This window comes from Periplaneta americana, chromosome 5 (assembly GCF_040183065.1).
Source record: "Periplaneta americana isolate PAMFEO1 chromosome 5, P.americana_PAMFEO1_priV1, whole genome shotgun sequence".
NCBI lineage: Eukaryota > Metazoa > Arthropoda > Insecta > Blattodea > Blattidae > Periplaneta > Periplaneta americana.
Genome location: NC_091121.1, coordinates 61,815,476 through 61,836,390, shown reverse-complemented (window position 1 = coordinate 61,836,390; position 20,915 = coordinate 61,815,476). Strand labels below are relative to the sequence as shown.

At 34.0% G+C, this 20,915-nt stretch overlaps 1 protein-coding gene across 2 annotated transcripts in view; it reads left to right on the top strand.

The window, feature by feature from the left end:
• pic (DNA damage-binding protein pic) overlaps window positions 1-20,915 on the top strand; it is a 43,634-nt gene that overhangs the window by 11,728 nt on the left and 10,991 nt on the right. For both annotated transcript variants that reach the window (XM_069825811.1, XM_069825812.1), the window contains exons 8-20: window positions 549-711; window positions 787-948; window positions 2,197-2,322; window positions 2,516-2,679; window positions 6,846-6,976; window positions 7,065-7,249; window positions 8,920-9,043; window positions 10,722-10,944; window positions 12,342-12,601; window positions 15,030-15,200; window positions 15,375-15,484; window positions 15,955-16,124; window positions 16,298-16,524. In XM_069825811.1, the coding sequence (XP_069681912.1) occupies window positions 549-711; window positions 787-948; window positions 2,197-2,322; window positions 2,516-2,679; window positions 6,846-6,976; window positions 7,065-7,249; window positions 8,920-9,043; window positions 10,722-10,944; window positions 12,342-12,601; window positions 15,030-15,200; window positions 15,375-15,484; window positions 15,955-16,124; window positions 16,298-16,524 (2,216 nt within the window). The remainder of the gene's footprint in view (window positions 1-548; window positions 712-786; window positions 949-2,196; window positions 2,323-2,515; window positions 2,680-6,845; window positions 6,977-7,064; window positions 7,250-8,919; window positions 9,044-10,721; window positions 10,945-12,341; window positions 12,602-15,029; window positions 15,201-15,374; window positions 15,485-15,954; window positions 16,125-16,297; window positions 16,525-20,915) is intronic.

The window sequence follows — 20,915 nt, the reverse complement described above, 5'->3', positions numbered from 1 at the left end:
TATTATGTAGCTGAATTCTGGCCATGCCTTCATTTTAGTCTTGCAAAAAATCTTCTGGCAGAGAAGTGGAAATTTATCTATCACTGGGTTGGTATATGCTCCATGCCTTCTGTATGCCTTCTTTTCGACCTGTAATGTCTTAGGTAGCGGCCTTGCACTGTGGTGACCAATGACGAAGGACTCTTTGCTACTTATGAATGTCTGATATTGGTTTAGTCTTCATAAGAGTGAGAACAGTATTCGTCTTGAAGCTAATTGATAATTGTGTTGGAAATTAATTTGTTTGCTATTGTTAATTTTATTGACAATGCTAAACTGTCCTAAACTTCTGTGATCCAAGTCACATTTACGAAAAATTTGCTCCTGGCGAATTCTCGGCCTCATCATACTATATCGCATCAAAAAATTGTAATTGTAATCTTATAAAATGTTGACCTGTTTCACATCTTAAAGCTTCATTGCTAATCTAAGATCTATGAAATGAAAAAATGAAATGGACGTCATTGTGGCATTTTTAATAGTCATTTTATTTTTCTGTGTATTTACAGGGGCTTACAAAGAAGGTTCTCTCAGGATAATTCGCAATGGAATTGGCATTCAAGAGCATGCATCCATAGACTTACCAGGCATCAAGGGAATGTGGGCCTTGCGAGTAGCAACATCAAGCAAGTTTGATAACACTCTGGTGCTTGCATTTGTTGGACAGACAAGGTGAGTGGTTCATCTTGTATGAAATCTTTATTATCAGAGTTGTAACACTTTCATTATATTAATATGTTGTTTTAGGGTATTAACACTGAATGGAGAGGAAGTGGAGGAAACTGAGATACCTGGTTTTGTCTCAGATCAGCAATCATTTTTCTGTGGCAATGTGGATCATGATCAGATCATCCAAGTAACACCATCATCAGCACGCCTTATATCTGTGGACACCAAACAGTTGATTCAGTGAGTGTCATTATATTTTATGAAACTCGAGACTTTTAGTGTTAACAGTTATGTGGAAGAAAGTAACCATATTAAATTTTAGTTGTTTGCTTCTTGCTGTATATTTCTATATATAAGCATGGACATGATTTTACAATGTTCTCTGTATTTTCTGCAGCTTTAGCGAATGTTAGATTTCTCATTGAATCTACCTCTGCTTTGAGCTTGTGTTTCAGAGTTTAATTCTTTTTTGTTTGACAGACACTGTGGAGTATGTTTTTTGTTTGTTTTGTATGTGTCTCCCAGTCTCTTCCCAAAGATTTGATTCACATTTTGAGAAGCTATTGTGAGGATTAATTACGGCAGTTTTGACTAAGAATCCACACGCATTGTTACCCAACTCTGGTAGTATAGGTAGAGATTGGATTTTTTCATCGAGTTCGTAGTGCAGAAAGTGGATTTTCAAATGGAAAAATTAGTGTTTGTATATTGAATTTTTCGGCATTTCCAAAATATACAGCTTCAATAACACAATAAATACAGTAGTTTTCAAACTGCATTTCACAAAAAAACATTAATATTTTCTCTTGACAAGCAATGGTGTTTATCAAACAAAATATTATTGAATGATGAGAAAAAGTGTTCTCAGTTTGCATTTGCACATGACACATAGGAACAGAGGATGCATTCAGTGGGCTAACAGTACTTATAATACAACTCTTGCTACATAAACACAAACCAAAGCTGACTAAGACGTCAGGAATGTGTTGATACCAGATATATGAACGAAAACGGATTCAGTACTATTAAATGTGCAGACCATAGATATATAATACAATCTATGCTATGACTATTGATTGTACTACATAAAATTTAAAACATTGAAAGTTTGCACACACAAATTGTTTAAAAAATCGCGTGTATTTCGTAAAAGCATGGCAAATTCGTGGTATGATACGGATTTTGCAATGTTTCACGTGTTAAAATCAGACATAAAGAATTGAAGGATGTATATTTACTGCAATTAGATGTTAAGAAATTTTTTTCTCAAAAATGGCAGAATTCGTGATCGCTAAAAAAATTTTCTGAGTTTCTGTTTCTGTCGATGTGAATTTTAAGTATCTGAGTTTCATTAAAAGTAAGTTATATGTGTTCGAAACTGGAAAGGTGTGCTTCTGAGTTAAATTGTTGAATTGTGAAATACAGCAGACCCTACCTTAAAATTGGCTTTATTTAATTTTGTCAGCTGTTTTTACTATTTCATTGCAGTGAGTGGAAACCGCCATCTGAGAAGACAATTAGTGTTGTTGCCTGTAATGTTACGCAAGTGTTATGTGCTACAGGCAGTGACCTCTTCTACTTGGAAATATGCGAGAAAGAATTAGTGCAGAGAGGGTGAGATTTTCATTTATAATATAAAAATTGTTCACATTTTATCATATTCATTATTTTAGTTAAAAGGAAATTAATATAAAACGAAGTTTCATGATCTCTTCAGAATATCATTCTCTAGGTTGTCCTGGAATTGCATAGTATGTTCCGAAATTAATGCATACACTATCTTCTTGATTTTTTTTTTTGTGTTTAGGCAGGCTACTCTAGAACATGAAGTGGCATGTCTGGATGTCACACCGCTTCAGGAAGGCAGCAACAAAGCAGAGATTGTGGCAGTGGGACTTTGGACTGACATATCAGCTCGCATTTTGCGTCTTCCAGGTCTTGATGAAGTTAATAGAGAGTTTCTAGGCGGAGGTGAGGACTTAAAATATTCATTTCAATTTATTATTATTGTTGTTACTATTGTTTTTATTATTATTATTATTATTATTATTATTATTATTATTATTATTATTTGTTTCCCCTCATTCCCCAGAGTTTCTTCATCTATCTTCAGGACTTGAAGGATCATCTGACATACCTTATTTCAGCCTTTTAGATATGTTCAGTACAGTGTGAACAATTCTGTACATTTTCACTATATCTGATTTCTGTGCATTGAGGATAATTTCTATGTTTTGTGCTCATTAGACTTGTAAAATGCTGCCTTAGTAGTTTGGTATTACCATGCTTATCTCTGAACTGTATGTATATGGATTTCATCATGACTAATTGTACTTCCCACCAAATGAGGAACTGAAATTGTTGGCTTTATGTAGTAGATTTGTTACATGTAAAAAAAGCATTTGTGAGGACAAAGATTGCTAAAGATAAAATTCTATATAAGGCTCACTGTCAATTTGTCCTGAACTCTATGTAACAGAATTACATCATCATCATCATCATCATCATCATCATCATCCAAACTAGTATAAGACCCTAGACCCGTTACGGCCTCAGTAAGTCATTCTTGGTCCACTTTTTTTTTTTTTTTGGATGGCCTAAAGATCTCTTCCCTTGGGGATGGTATTGAAGCATGACTTTTGGAAGTCTGTTCCAATTCATTCCTTGGACATGGCTTTCCCACTGCAGCTGGTACTTGTTTATAAACTGTGAGACTGATTGTAATTGAAGTTCTTGCTTGATATCCTCATTTCTTTTGTGGTCCAAGTGACTATATCCTAGTGTTGCTCTCATAAATTTCATTTCACAGGCCCTTATTCTGCTGATATCCGTACTTCTCATTGTCCATGCTCCACTTCCGTAACATAGTACAAGTCTAGCTAAGGTTTTATACAAACATATTCTTGTGTGTCGCTGTACTAAGTAAGCTTCATCATTTTGTTAATTATTCCCATTGTTTTATTGTATTTGCAAATTTTAGAAGTTATATCTCTTTCACCAGAAAATGTTAAATTATAGCCAAGATACATAAACTCATTTACTCTTTCTATTAATTTGTTGTTTAAGCAAATTTTGCTTGCAACTGGGTATTTCCCACGAAATGTCATAACTCTTGTTTTTTCAAGATTGATATCCATGTCGTATTTTGCGCTGATCATATTTAGATTATTCACTGAATAGAATTACAATTATGTACAATTACAGAATACTTGTCTAATTGTTTTTCCACCAGGAATGCACACAAGCCTGTGTATGGGCATCACTTTCTCTATATGACAGCAACACTGAGATTTTTTGTTGTACATAGTGAGAAAAGAATAAACATTTCATTATATATAATTTCTAAAACATTGTAAACGGACTATTTAATCAAAATGCAAATAAGTTTAACATTGACCAAATGTAAGATAGTTTGCATGGAAGAACATATTCTCTTGAACTAAATGAAGGGTTCAGAGCCATAATGGGCCAAGCATCATTTATTAAAAACGGAGAAAACAAGGGTTAAAATTAAATGATAACCATAATTTAATGAAATATATAGCGAGTAATATAAAGTATGCACATTAAATTAAATGACATGACAATTTTAATTAAATTATGGTATTTACTTAACTTTAACCCTTGCTTTCTCCATTTTTCGCTTGGCCCGCTATGGCTCTGAACCCTTCAAATCAGTTTTTTTTTTTTTTTTTCAAAATAATCAGTGTAAAAATCTTGGCTCAAACATTATAACAACTTTGAATTACATTATTTCAGCTACAGGGGTAGCTCATGAGAGGGCTTCTAATTTGAGGGATCACTCAGGCGTGAATTCAGATTTCTGGTAGGATTTTTTCCCAGGTTGTTTTCTGCTGTGTAAAGCAAATGTATTTCCATAACGAATTCTCAGTCTCATCTCATCAGATACCATTTCACTATTACCATTTCCACAAACACTAGATAACCTGCGGCAACAAATGTCATTAAATAACCAATTTGGAAACGTTAAGTCACTGAAGTAAAATTTCATCAGACGTACAAACACCCAAAGAATGAAAGTTACCTCATGTGCTGACAAAATATTATTGAATACAGTTGAGTCGACTGATTCCAGCATGTAACTTTGTAGGAAGAGCAACAATCAACTGTTCTGTATGAATGAGTTTTGATAACACTCTCTTTCATTGGTTTATATTTGCACACCCTCTACTCATATCATTACTGTGAAACATACTGATAAACCACATTACAGTCCGTATGGATTCAAAGTGTGTGTAATATGCCTGCTGCATTTTTTAAATTAAAAGGAAAAGCATTGCACAGCCAAGTCGAGAAATTATTGCTAATGTTTATGACTACAAGAAGCGAAGGACAGAAAGTAAGTGTTATTCCCGAAGACTTGTAACAAAAGTTCAGAAAGTCCAAGAATGAATTTCAAAAGCAACAGGAGTCTTCGATTTACTGTATTCGATTTCAAGTGTGTTAAAAAAAAATAAAGGCATGCTGAACAAGATCATCATTCAGCCAGAAAAGAAACATCCTGTTACAAAAGGAATAACAGAAATAGATGATTCTGTCAAACATGCTATTCGACATACTGTTCACAGTATTTACATATAGGAGGTGATAGTCTTAACAGTCAGAAGACTACAATTGAAGTTGAAAGACGGAATTAGGTTGCAAGGTAGTGTCAGTAAGCCTTAAGACAATATTTAAAAGATACTGATTTCAAGTGGAAGGAAATTAAATCTAATACATACCAGTCTTTGAAGGTTTACGACCAAGAGACTACAAATTATACACAAGGAGGAAACATAGGTCTACTTATACACACTACACCAATGAGTTGGAGTGACGTTATTAATGCTTATTGTTGGCATCTATTTCTGAAGGAGAATGTATCATCGTTCATGCCAGAGGAAGAAACTGTTTCATTCCAAACATCCTGCTTATCTGTAGATTGAAAAAAAAAATTAGAAATGTTGGTGATGAAATTAATTTTAAAAAATATTTAAAATAGCTTGTAAAAGCTTAACACCAAATTTAATGGCCAACTTCTTTCTGGTTGTCGATAATGCTCGCCATCATAACATTCATATACATAAGCTGCCTACATTTAATCCTCTAATAAAAGATATGAAAGCCTGACTAAAAAAAAAAAAAACATTGTTTCAATGGCAAAGTCACAAAAACAAAATTGTATGATATAATGAAATGCACAGGATAGGGACCGATGGCGGGCTTATGTGAGGGCGGCAATGAACCTTCGGGTTCCTTAAAAGCCATTTGTAAGTAAGTAAGTAAATGAAAACAAATAAGTAAGGAAGCAAAACATAATAATGGGCCAAATATTATCATAACATGGCCAGACTGCTCTCTTTGTTCCACCATACCTCCCAGATCTGAACCCAATGAGCAAATGTTAAGACCTGAGTAGGAAGTAGGAACACCTGCTTGAAATTAATCTGGACTAATGATAAAACCTGAATAGAAAGTAGGAGTAGGACATTGAACAGCTTTGCCTCTGGAGATATGAAAAAATCTGCGAGAAAGAATGAGACAATTTATTTCGACATATTCCTGAAAACAAGCAACATTGTCACATAAAATTATCATTGTGTAAAACAATGTAGAAACAATTCTCATACTGGTAAATGGTACCATAAACAATTACACCAGTAGTGGTAACAAATGTTGTAACAACAGTCAGCTCATGAAAGACGAAGGAATATCCAGAGGTGGAAGAGTTAGAATATGAATGAGTGATTGAAGATTTAACTAGTTTAGATGCGGTTTGTGTAAAGTGATATACTGTACATATACACAGCGATATGTGCTTAGTACTGGTACCTGTCCAGGGCTAGGTGGGACTGTATATTTACTCTTATGACCACATACGGTCTCTGCAGTCTGTCATCGAGATGAATTTGCTCTGAAGTTCAGATTAACAAAATTCATTTACCAAAATTGCTTGCTCCGACTGAAAATTTCAGACACAATTAACTATTACAGGCTCAAATTAAGATATAACATGAACTTTCCATAATCATATTAGTCTAAAAAGTTATTTGAAAATTCTTATAATACTACCTGCCACTGTAATGAATAATGTTCCTTTGTACATAAACTTTACAAACTTGTATTTGTCATTACAGAAATCATCCCTCGTTCCATCTTGATGACATGTTTTGAGGGGATCAACTACCTTTTATGTGCACTAGGTGATGGGTCCATGTTCTACTTCTCACTCAACAAGCAGACAGGACTACTTTCAGACAAAAAGAAGGTTGGTGACAAGCTGCCATGCAGGTGCGTTCATGGATTCCAGTGTGTAATGTATTATACAGTAACACACAATGTGCCTTCTGTTACAGGTGACATTAGGAACACAACCAACAGTGCTTCGTACTTTCAGGTCTTTATCGACAACAAATGTGTTTGCATGTTCTGATCGACCAACAGTTATTTACTCTTCCAATCACAAACTTGTGTTCTCTAATGTGAACTTGAAAGAGGTGAACCATATGTGCTCTCTTAATGCAGAGGCTTATCCTGACAGGTATGTATAGAATAATTCTTGTTTCATTAAGATTTAACTTAGGTAATATTCTTCTAGCTTAATGTTTACGTTATTGTTTATGAACAGGCCAAAGGCATGGTACAATGCTGGTTTGTTTTGTTTTGAGAGTCTCACATTTGGATTCCAGGAAGTGCTTGTATTGTGTCCAAGGTTTCATTATACTGCTTCTTAGTTTCTGTGCATGCAAATATTGGGATAATATTTTCAAATAGACAATTGCAATTTTCAAATACCTCGTTCACAGTGAAATTTTTGTCGTCGTCGTCATCATCATCATCATCATCATTATTATTATTATTATTATTATTATTATTATTATTATTATTATTATTATTATTACTGTTCTAATTTATTTATTGTTAATCCCTGCTTTGACACTTTTGAGGGGACCAAAGAGAATTATGGAGTAAATTGAGAGTATATACGTGTCAGTGAGAATGTAGAAACCATACTTAATAAGCAGAAGTTTCTGTAATCAATTTTGTTGATTTATCAGATCAGTAGGGCTATACCAACATGTGTATATAAACTGAAGTCATAGAATGCAAATTTTACAGGAAAACAAAAAGTAAGAATTTAAAATTTCTATAATGTAAGTAAATAACTTACTGTAATTTAATTTCACTCAGCCCAGGTAATAATTGGATTGAATTTAAAATTAAAACAAATTTATTTACTTCAATTAGCACCATGAAAATCTGCTATCGCTTTGTTTAGATTGATGATAGTCCATGACTCTTTATCAAGCCATTTTCACAGAATATATTATACTGTCTGATTTTAGATATTTGTGGGAAAGAGTTATAATTTTAATTTGTGTGTTAAATATGTATCTTTTTCATTTTAGCTTTTACACACAATATTCCGTATATTGCATACTCTGCTTTACACTGAGGAGGAAAACTGAAGTCTTTTCTTCTTATTGGATATCGAACTAGATTCATCAGGGAACTTTATTATAATTTTAACAAACATTCTACCTACATATTTTGTTATGATACTTACTTCTTAATAAATGTGTCCAACTATAGGCAGATTACACCATGTAGATAAAATATGCAATTTTTCAAAGCTGTGTATTGGTGAGAATTTCATGTAACGAGTAGCTTTTCATTCTTTCCTGCAGTTTATGGTTTGTGTTATTAGAGTGAAGTAGGATGTGTTCTATTGTTTCTTCTTCTGTTAAACATGTTTTACATAGTGGTGATTCTAATAATTTAAAGTGCTGCAGGTAAGCTTCCATAACAAGTTGTCCAATCTAGCCCATGCAGTAAAAGTGTGTACATGTCTGGGAATATCACTGTAGATTTTAATATTGTTGGGTTGTTTCAAAATTTTTCATATTGCTCTTCCTGTGTGCCCATTTAACCAATCTTCTGCCCATTGCTTGTTTGTCATGTTGCGAATATTATTTATTATTCTGTCGAGGGAATCTATAGGTTGTGTGTTGCTTATGATAATGAGGCATCAACTAGGAACGAAGTACTGTAGAGTCATACGCAATCACTGAAAAAAATAACCACTTCAGTTTTCCTCCTCATTGAGAAACTCTGTATATGTACATAGTAAATTCTTTAAGAAAGAATCTTTATAAAATGAAAAATGGTCATAGAAGTGCTGTAACTCTTCAAATTTTTAATTATTTTCAGCCTTGCATTGGCAACTGATAGCACAGTTACTATTGGGACAATTGATGAAATACAAAAGCTGCACATCAGAACAGTTCCTCTTGGAGAATCTCCGCGTAGAATAGCATATCAAGAAAGCTCACAGGTACAGATATAATTCTAGCATCTGATTAATTAACAAAATTTCCATCCATTTCTTTTCAAATGTATGTTGTGAACCTTGAAATCTGAGGCAATTTTTCAGTCATCATCTATTAAATTAGAGGTTCTTAACCTACAGGTCGCGACCTAAACATGGGTTGCTGGTGCCTTTCAGTATGGGTCACCTTATCTTCATAGAAAAGTTAGATTAAAAAAAAGTGTTACAGTACTTATTTGAAATTATCAACCTTTTCATAACTACGTTTTTACGAACACTAATGAAAACACAATAATATCTGTGTCTTTATATTAATAATGTTAATAATAGTAATAATGTCCACTGAGTTAGCTATGTGGTAGCACGTCTGCCTTCAGATTAGCCAGCCCAGGTTCGATTTCCGGTGGGGTCAGAGATTTTTGTGTATAATTTCTACCTCGAGACTAGGAGAGGTGACAATGCTTAACTTCTGATCACTAGTTTGTGCACCAGTATGCCTGGTTAAATCCCAAACCTCTCTGCAGTGCTTGTGAAGAGAAGGCAAATGTCAATGTTGATAGTGCTTGGTCCATCGGACGAAGATGTTAAGCCTGGCGGCCCCATTGGTGCTATTCATCAGGAGTAGGCTATATGCCATCACTGGGTTTCCCCTTTTCCCTTTCTCATCTTCAACATCCGTACCCTTTCCCTACAATACACTTACACGAACATTCACACATACACTCATCCTAGAACATTACATAACTCTTCACAGATACATGTCATGCACAGTGTGGCCCACTGAAGTGGTGTGCAACTTGAAAATGAGTCACAATCCTGCCATCTATCCACAATATATGGAACCCGAATGACATAAATGAAGTGGGTAGGCATAGGATACACATACACATAATAATAATGATGATGATGATAATAATAATAATAATAATAATAATAATAATAATAAATAAATAATACATTTCTACACTTTCTATATGGTATTATTATACTATACACTGTGCATCACTGTTTAACTTCAAAATATACCCATGGGCCACACAAGTAGGTTGCCTAGTCAACTTTGGGGTCTTGACCAAGAAAAGATAAAGAACCCTATATTAAAAATATTTCCCTTCCTAAGTACAAGTATATACATTTTTGCATAAAATACTGTAAAAGTAAGAGACAAAATGCATGGTTTGTGTTTTTATTTATGTATACAGTGTTTTTGGTTTAATTATACATGTGTTCTATTCTGTCTTCTTCCCTAATTTTTCTCTTCCCTGCTATTTTCTTTTGCTCTCCATCTCTCTTCTCACTCACTCTCCTCTCTTATATTCTCTCCTTTGCCATTTTCTCGGCTCTTCTCTTAGTTAATATGTTTAACTGTCACTTCACTGGTCCAAATGTTTTGTTCTCGTTGTTCTATCCTATTATATTTTCTTCCCTCATTCTACTCTTTCCTTTTCTCTATGGCCTAATTCTGTCCTGCCCCTTACACTATTTTGCTCTCCTCTGTTCTGTTAAATCCAGCTATGTTCTGTTGGAACACTAATAAGATTGGAAGAGACATTTTACAATAACTGTCTCTAATTGACTTTCTTGAATTTCTCAAAAATGTATTTTTTGTTGTGTAGATCAGTGTATATTTCCGATAAGAGTGAAACAATACGTTAGATTAACATAGCATTTGAATGTGTTTCAGACATTTGGAGTAATCACAATGAGGATAGACATCCAAGATGCAGCAGGACTCAATCCTGTGCGACCTAGTGCCAGCACTCAGACACAGAGCACCACTTCGTCATCATCCATGGGCTCACTTTCTCTTGTAAAGCCAGGTGCTATGGGTGCCAACACAGCTGCAGAATTTGGACAGGAAGTAGAAGTGCATAATTTGCTAGTTATAGATCAACATACATTTGAAGGTGAGATCAATGTCAGAAATTAGTATGGCTAATGCTCATATTAAGCATGAGGTAGCATCTTAAATAGCTCGAAGTAAGTGAACACATCTAAATATAAGTACACCGTGGTTACAAATTATTGGACAATTTCAGAAGGCTATAGTTTCACAAATTTCAAAGGGGGAAGTTTGAAGTTTTATACTGACTTTAAATGAACTCGATGTGATCCCTTCGTGTAATACAGCAGACATCAAGGTGGTGATTCCATTCTTGCCTAACTCTCTCAAGCACGTCTTGTGTGACGTTTCTGATTGCTGTGTTAATGTCGCTGGAAGTGGAGGTATGTAAACATTGTCCTTGACGAAACCTTACAGAAAGAAATCACACTGACATCCTGTGACCGGGATGTCCATATGCAAAAGGTGCCGTCTGCGTCCGTTGCACGACCAATCCATCGACCTGGTAGGTGTTGATTTAGGTACCTCCGGACCTAAGTATGCTGATGTGAAGGCTCCATTTTGTTGGAAAATGAACTTCTGTACGTCTTTGTCCGTGAGTTGTGGCATTAGCTACACCTACCAGGTCGATTGATTGGTCGTTCAACGGACGCAGACAGCACTTTCTGCACATTGCCACCCCGTTCACCGGATTTCTTTCTGTGGAATTTCGTCAAGGACAATGTTTACATACCTCCACGTTCAGCGATGTTGGCTGAATTGAAAAGTTGCATTAACACTGGAATCAGGAACATCACACACCATGCTTGAGAGGGTTTGGCAAGAATGGGATCACTGCCTAGACATCCACCATATTACACGTGAGACTATCACTCTATTCACGTTCTGTATTTGAACTTCAAATTTTGGATGCTGGAATAATTTCTGTGTCTTGGAGTCATGATGATGAGGTTACTCAATACTAGATGTCACAATAATATCAGACATATAGTGCTTTATTTATAAATCTTGTCTGCTCACGAGTTGCTTTACATCTCAGGTACTAAGTTTGCCAAAGCCAGCAGCACCCCTACTTCACGCGCACAGGAGTGTGTGTGCGTGGGTGCGTGCATGCTTTTTTTTTTTTTTAATAAACTGAAGATTTTTGCATACTTTATCAAAATGTTTTCAGTAAATGATGATAATATATCTTATTTAACTTCATATGATGTTAAAATCCTTCTTTCCAAATAGGCCATAAATAATTACACTTATTACTAGTCATCATTTTGTTTTGTCAAGTGAAATAATAATTTTAACAAATAATGTACTATATAGTAGAAATTTCTGTGATTGCCTTTCATAAGTGAAAAGTTGCAAAGTTATGAGAAATTGTAATTTTAAATATCTTAGCTACTTGGCTGTATTCCTTATTGGAAAATTACAATCCAAATATGTATATACTCCCTCGTTATATTGCAGTTCTTCACGCTCATCAGTTTATGCAGTGTGAATATGCTTTGAGTCTGGTATCCACAAAACTTGGGGATGACCCAAACACATATTATATTGTTGGGACAGCCCTAGTAAACCCAGAAGAGAGCGAACCCAAACAAGGGCGTATACTCATGTTTCAATACCAAGATGGAAAGCTACACCAGGTGGCCGAGAAGGAGATAAAGGGGGCATGTTACTCTTTGGTAGAATTTAATGGCCGATTGCTAGCTAGCATCAACAGTACGGTGAGTGAAATATATTTTATTCAGATAAGCTATTTTCATTACTTTGAAATGAAGTTTGTTACATTTTAGATGAAGAGTTATAAATTTTAGATCATACTGTCTTTTTAGTTGGTTGATGGACAGCAAACCTCACAACTAATTACAGTCTATCTCAATAGCAGGTGCTAGCTGCTCAATTCTAGAACTTTGTATGTGCTTATAATATGTTATTTCGGTGGACAGTTGTATTAACAGGTAGTATTGAAAACTTAGCCTCCCAAGCATTTGAGAGAAAATGTTGTTGTTGTTGTTTTCTAATGCCAGGCGCTTGACAATAAAGTCATTTGACCTCTTGAGAGAAAATGTGGGAAAGCCAAAGTCTGATATTTCGGTATATTTATATATATAGTTCCTTTAAAAATTATTGTTTGGATTATTTAGTATTATTTAGTGTTTATTAGATTCTTTTCGTACTCTTAAGATGTTATAGTTAGGGGAAGGGAATTGGAGGATGGAAAATAATGATTCTGAAAAACAATAAAAATATTGTGATCACTAGAAATAAACCGAATTATCTAAAAATAGTTTTTGAAATTTAAATTATGAAATTCGCATCTATCAGCGAATTTCTACTTTTACTCGAGAAATTTAATAGCATATAGCGAAAAATCGTAAATTAAAGCTGTTATTCCTCCGCGCTTTTTTTTCTCCCCTCCCCCCCTCACATTAAGCAATTTACCAAAACAGATATGCTGAAACAAATATGTTCGTGCTATAAACAAAGTATCACGTTATTATGGATAAAATGCCATGCTAAGCCAAGCAAATTAGCACTGACCATTTCCTTGGTGCTATAATGACGATATCTGTGAACACCTGAACGTGAGCACAATTTTCATGATGGTGTAACGAAAATATATGAGAATACCTGAACTCACAAAACTACATCTTGCCTCACGCCCATTATCTCGATGCACTCCAGTTCTATTCCAGCAGTATAAGGAGAAGATTGATGTAGTACATTCGTTTGAGAAACATTCATTATGCCACCGAAAATCAGTTTAGATGAACGGATCAAACAATTCTCCCAAGATGGAATGAAGAGGTCCGGAATAATATAATGCTGTGCAGTTTCTGCAATAAGCGAGTTGCATGGAAGCTACTATTTCTTTTTCCCTCACATACTAATAAAACTGTAAACAGTACCTGTCATACTGAGCTGTTTTAATTCAAGTGTAGATGATCACAGAACCCAAGAATTTTCCTTTTTTCACCCAAGAATTTAATTATCTTACTCAAGAATTTTTACCTTTGTCACTCAAGAAATTTAGGTGATTTTATTCAAGAGATTTGAGGGTCCCTAATGATAAGAGGTTGTATATCGTTGCTGTGCCTCCAAAATTCTCTCTGTGCATTTAAACAGATTTTTCAGAAGTAAGAGAAAAGCGTTGTCACTTTTAAGTCCCTTGATTTTCAAAGCTACTTTCGGTATAATTTCAAGTATTACTTGAAGAATGATGAAATGATACCGAAAGTAGCTTTGAAAATCAAGGAAATTAAAAATGATGATGTAATGATTGAAATTATACCGAAAGTAGCTTTGAAAATCAGGGAATTAAAAGTGATAATGCTTTTTTCTTTCTCCTGACAAATCTGTTTAAATGCACATAGTGGATTTTGGAGGTGCAGCGATGATATATTTGTGAGGTTTTGAATTGATGATGTTTATTATGGAACATCTGTTACCAAGAGCCAAGAACAGAAAAATGCTCTGTGTGGACAGAAAATGATCTTCATTAATTCTTATTCCTGTACAAAGGGTTATTTTATACCTGAAGTCGACTACCTACAGCCAGTGGTTTTACTTCTTCATACAGTGTAAGCTGCTCTTAATATTCTTTCTGTCTAGAAATGCATTACTCGGCCAGAATTTAAGGATCAGTAATGTTTATATTTCATACAGTGTACTGTTTCTAATAAATCCGTATATTTCAAGTTGGAAGTTGGAAATAGAAGTTTTAAATTTGATTACCTACAAGTGGAGGCTTAAATGAAACTACGAGGTCCAGAGCAGAGAAAATTATAAATTGAAAAAGTTGGATAATAATTAGAAGGAAAATTTTGATGTATTGTTGTCACGATTTTGTGTTTTTGCACCAGGTCATGTCATAGATGTCAAATTAAACATTTTAGAGCTACATGTAAGCTCCAATTCATTTAGAAACAATTGTTCCAGGATTCTTGAGAAAAATTTTTTTTTTTTTATTATTTTTTTTATACTAGATTATGACATGTTTAACCCTTGGCAAGCTGGCGGGGTCCATTTTGTACCCCATACCACTTAGCTTACAGCATGTGCATTTCAAATCAGCTTGCGGAGGATTAAACTAACACTGAATGTTCTAATTGTTTCCTAGTAATGTTAATTTGTTGCTATCTTTCATGACAGGTTCGTTTATTTGAATGGACTGCAGAAAAGGAACTGAGACTTGAATGCAGTCATTTCAATAATATAATTGCACTCTACCTGAAAACAAAAGGAGACTTTATCCTTGTTGGTGACCTCATGCGATCTATGACTCTTCTTCAGTATAAAACAATGGAAGGTAGTTTTGAAGAAGTAAGTGATATAAGGAGGTAAATGCATGTAATTGAGGAAAGTGGAATATCTAAGGAGACAATGAAATGATAACATTAACTTCATTTAATCTCATTTGACCAAAACAGACATTTGATCCAATCCATGTTAATGAATATGATTATTTGAAAACGTAATTGCATTCTGTTCTTGTAGATGGCAAGAGACTATAATCCAAACTGGATGACAGCTGTTGAGATACTGGATGATGATACATTTCTTGGAGCTGAAAATTCATTCAACTTATTCGTCTGCCAGAAGGACAGGTATTTTTATTCCACACTTTTTCCTTCCTGCTAGAAAAAAAAAGACAGATTTACTTTCTTCTCAATCCTTTAATATGTCTTAGTTTTCCTAGTTCAATTATTTAGATGCCATTAAAAAAAATGTTACTGGACTTTTAAGTAAACATTACCAGTTCACGGAGCGTTTATGGCTTATAGACTTCTCTAATAATTCCATCTGTCCAATTTACAAAAAATAAGAAGAAACTGAAAGACGTACTCCTTTGGAGTCTGAGGCTCTTAGCAGTAAAAAAAAAAAATGGATTAATCTTTGGGACCCATTCTATTACAAAAAGTAATAAGTTTCTGTAATTTGTCCAAAGAACATTACTGTGATAACACTGTTTTGGGGGGTATCCAAATTGTAAAAGCAAATATGTACTTGAGGCTTAACAGCCTCATATCCTCAAATATAATCTAAATCTAAGACATATTCAATTTCTTAACATCAGTGCTGCCACTACAGATGAGGAGCGCCAACAAATGCAGGAAGTGGGTCAGTTCCATTTGGGTGACATGGTGAACGTGTTCAGACATGGATCCCTTGTGATGCAACATGTAGGAGAATCATCCACACCAACCCAGGGCTGTGTTTTATTTGGCACTGTGAGTGGTGCCATTGGTATGTAGAAGACAACAGTTAAAGAAAAATTTGTATCATAATGTTATAATGGATATTTAAGGTATTACCAATGAAGTATATTACAAAAGAATATGTTTATATCCTTCTTACATTTTCGTATTGTAACAATAGGAGTATCTTTTTACTTATCAGATTGTCTCTCTTATTTGTAGGCTTAGTGACACAGATTCCTGCAGACTTCTATGATTTCTTACATGAATTAGAAGAGAAATTAACACACGTTATAAAGTCTGTTGGTAAAATTGAACATTCATTCTGGAGAAGTTTTAACACAGACATCAAGACAGAACCATGTGAGGGCTTCATTGATGGAGACTTGGTAGAAAGCTTCCTTGATTTGTCCCACGACAAGATGAAAGAAGTGTCATTAGGATTGCAGGTGAGTTGCAAAACAGAAATTCGACAATGATTAGACTAATATTTCAAATGAGAAATAATTTTAATCCTTCAAAGGTGGGATATAGGTAAAATACTGATATTGTTAAAAAAAGCGTAAATATAAACATCTGGAATGATATATTAAATATCAACCCTTTAAGAGAGTAGAATGAAATGACGCATATGCACTGCAGTAATAATAATAATTAGACTATATATTATTTTGTACAAATTTTTTACTTTCTTATTTTTAAACTGATTATTTTGTTTAATAAGATAACATATCTTCTTCTCATTCAAAGTGCGCCATTTTACTTTTTTCATCTATCTAATTTATCGAAACGTGAAAAATTATCTTTATTGATATACTATTCCTAGTCATATATTCAGCAGATAATGATGTGCTAGAATAAGGTAGCACAAGTGAAACATCCACTAAAAATATGTTGTGTGCAGGCATGAGTTGTGGGTAATGTAGCATTGCCAGTTATCATTGTGTGGGTCATTGAATATTAATACCTTGTGAGTTAAATTGATCAAGCAGTAGGATTGTATACTGCTATTATTTAAAAGCATGTTTTAATCTCAATCAACATGACTTCCGTATACAGTTCAATAAAAAAAAAAAAAAATTTTTTTACTTCTAGGAGTTTTAAAAGAAATACTCTGAACAAAAGAATTAGGTGGGCCTATTTCATACATAAACATAATGCAACATAACCAAGCAGAGAGCACCTTCTTCCCTACAAGTATTAGGCCTTGTGACCTGTTACACTGTCACTGTTGAGTATTCAACCCAGTGCTTCATTGTATGGCCCAAAGATTGTTCCCCTTTGAACAATAATGAAATATGGATTTTGGAAATCTGTTTGAATGCATGTGATGTAGATGACTTAACCTGTTGTATGTGATTTATTACAGGTTCTTATTATAGTTCTTCCATTACATCATCATGTTTATGAACCCATTTGGTATAAGTATCCTGATGTGTATCTCATAAACTTTGTTTCATTGGCTAGTATTTTGCTTTCATCTTTATTCCTTAATGTCCATGCCTCACTATTGCAACGAAGTACAAATCTTGCCAAGATCTTATTTAAGCAAACTCTAGTATCAGTAATGAACAAAAATGACGAAAAGTTACATCTTTATCTCACTCCTGTCTGAATTTCTCACCATTGTGATAATCTTTTGTTATATCTTATTGAAATTATAATTTTTAAAAATAAAAATTATATATACGTATTTAGTATAAATTGCTATGGAACATGGTATTTTTGGTTAATTTGTCTAATAGTTTATTTGTATTCACTCTATCAAATGCTTTTTCAAACTAGTAACAGCAACATGTGTTTCTAAATTGAATTTCTTTTGGTCCCTTCAATTTATTGTTTGTTTCAAATGTAACTGCTATTGAAATTTCTTCCTTTGGTAATATATTATCTAGTCCAGTAGTATTCAACTGGGGATACACAAAGATTTCTTAGTGGGTACGTAAAATCTAAAAGAAGCATACACATTTCATGAATGATGAGAGTTAATGAAAACAAGTGTAGGGCATAGAATTCATGACATGCACAAGATGACATTGAGCAAATAGTAGGAAATATTAAACTGGACAAAAGATTTTCGATTCAAACTGATAAATCAGTAGATGAGTCTGGTGATGCCGAGTTATTTATATATGAGAGGATCAGAAGCAAAGAGGTATAATTGCACTTGAATTACTTTTTACAAAATGTGATTGAAAGTTTTTAAGCTTTCGTAAATTCCGTGAAATTTTAAATTTTAATTGTAATATGTGATGTTGTCAAAAGATATATCCCTTTGCTACTAAAATTTTAAATCCTTTAGCTTACCCTGGATGCATTTTTTTAAAGAAAAATTTAACCCTAAAAAAGAGGACATGTCGGGGAAAGCCTGGATGTATGGCAACCCTAAGATGATATATATATTTTATTTTTCGTCTGGATGGGTTTTTAGATTTTGGCTAATTGTCCGGGTTTTTTGGTTAAGTTTAAAATACGACGTTACTAGTGAAGGAAAATGTCTCAAACGTTTATAACAGTTACTTTGTTGTAACTGGGAACCTGCGAACCGTTACAGTTAGCCCACCCCACTTTAAATGCTCTTGTGAACTTCCCTTTCTGTACTCTTTGACTGTGATATTATCGATGTTTTATTTTTGTAATGTTTGAAAGTATTGCTTTCAAGATATACTTTCACATCTATATAGTGCAAACGGAGAAGTTAAAAAAACAATATTGCGAATTTGTAGACATTGAGCACAAAAAACTGTTATCTCATAACAAGACAAGGTGATTGTCATTATTTCCAGGCATCTCTCGACTCATTCACATGTTTTCAGCTCTCAGTGATTTTTTTCTCTCACTCATTAAGCTACAAATTGTGTTAAAAAGTTCTTTGAAGACGAGTTTAGTGAATTATATTTATTTCATTTGGAGGTAACTTTTTTGTAGCAATATAGGATACGAAAATATTGAAATTGTGTGTTATTTATTTATTTTTTTTGTGATTTATAATTAGACTCGTATTTATAACGATTAAATTATAACCAATTCACTTGTTTGTATCATTATTTTGTTATTTAAGGTTAAGAAAATTACTACTAGCAATATTTCTCAGCTTCAATAGTCTACATACCTACTATACATATATCAGTATTGTATATGATCTATGATGTGATCTGTTTGAAAGTAGGTGTCAATAAAGTGTTCTCTTTTTTGCTTATCAAAATATGGTAACCCTAATCTAACTGATCATTCTTGTGGGATATATGCTGTACATTTCAAGATGCTAATTTAAAAACCAAGAATTAATCTAAGTCTTTCCTTTCTCGGCAACAGAATTATTTATTTGGTCCAATGAAACTGGTTATACGATCAGGGCTTGATGCTTTTTCCAAAATAAATTTAAGCTATGCAAGTGAAAACTATTGTCATAAACTGGTTATTTTGCATAATGATTAACGATCTAATTAATACCAAATTGAAATGAACCAGAATGCACCATAGCCACTTCTTATAAGACGAAATGGAAAGGTTCCTGATATTCACGAACTCGAATGCAGTTCCAGTTCATTTCAAGTCCTGTGTAAGATTTGAAATCAGTTACCAGATATCACCCGAGACCCTCTAAAATGATTTAAAATAATCGAATTGTATGCTAGGTGTATGTTTGATACATATCTGATTTTTCTCAAAAGCTACCACTGAGTAAAAAGAAAGTATGATTTTTATGGGTGGTGGGGAATATGATTTTGAAATTTTCATGCAATTAGACATTTTCAGCATTCTTAATTTTCAAACAGCATTTTTGGCATGCCATGTGTCTCAGTCTATCTCTTGGTATATAACCTTTTCTCCTAAACTATTCGTTGGATTTTATTCATATTCAGTACCTGCAAGTCAGCTCATAAAAAGATTATGCACATGAAAAGTATGAATTTTTAATACCCCTCTTTTTCATGTTATCCAAATGACTAAGCTTCTTGGTAATTTTGCAGTTTATTTCTTTTACATAACAAAATCTCATTCATGGTGCATGGAATTCAAAATATACTTTTCCTTTGTTTTTATATGAAGTATGGTTGTGAGCTAGAGAAGTAAAGGAATCCATTTTTATCAGATATGAGGGCAGTTTGAAAAGTTCTAAGAATGACCGACAGATGACATCAGTAGCTCAGAACTTCGCATGCCAGTCAAATCCCCCACCCTTCAAATGAACATGTGCACAGTATCGTCCAGGAGTCTTGTTTGTTTTATGTCAAGAGCCAGGTAAAGAAGAGCAGATGTATAGCTATTTGGTATCTCGTGAAACCAACTTGTGCATCAGGGGAAGAAGAATGTGGATTGAGAGCTTCACTCCCTCACTACACTTCCACTCTAGCAAGCTAAGATTCTTGCTATATGCTACGGCACACGCAACCATTTGTTTTCACGAGATAATGAATGACCTATAATGGTATTGAAAAATGAAGAAGATGGTGCAGTGGTTAAAACTTCGTGAAAAAGGGAATGAAGGTGAAAGAAATTCATGCCAATAGGAAAGACACATTAGGGGACTCTGCTCCGTTTGCTACTGTGTCGAAGTGGAACTACAGAACTACTGAATTTAAATATGGTCTTGGAGTATAGAAGATGACCAAAATTAGTAACTACAGCAGAAATGATTGAAAGAATCCATGGTATGGTTTTGCAGGATCGTCGTCTGAAGTGTGTGAAACTGCTGAAGCTGTAGGCATCTCAGGTGAATGTGTGTTTCGAATTTTGACAGAGTTGGGATGAGAAAATTGTTTACACGATGGGTGCCATGTCTGTTGACATTTGATCAAAAACGAATGTGTATGCAAATTTCCAATTAATGTCTGGC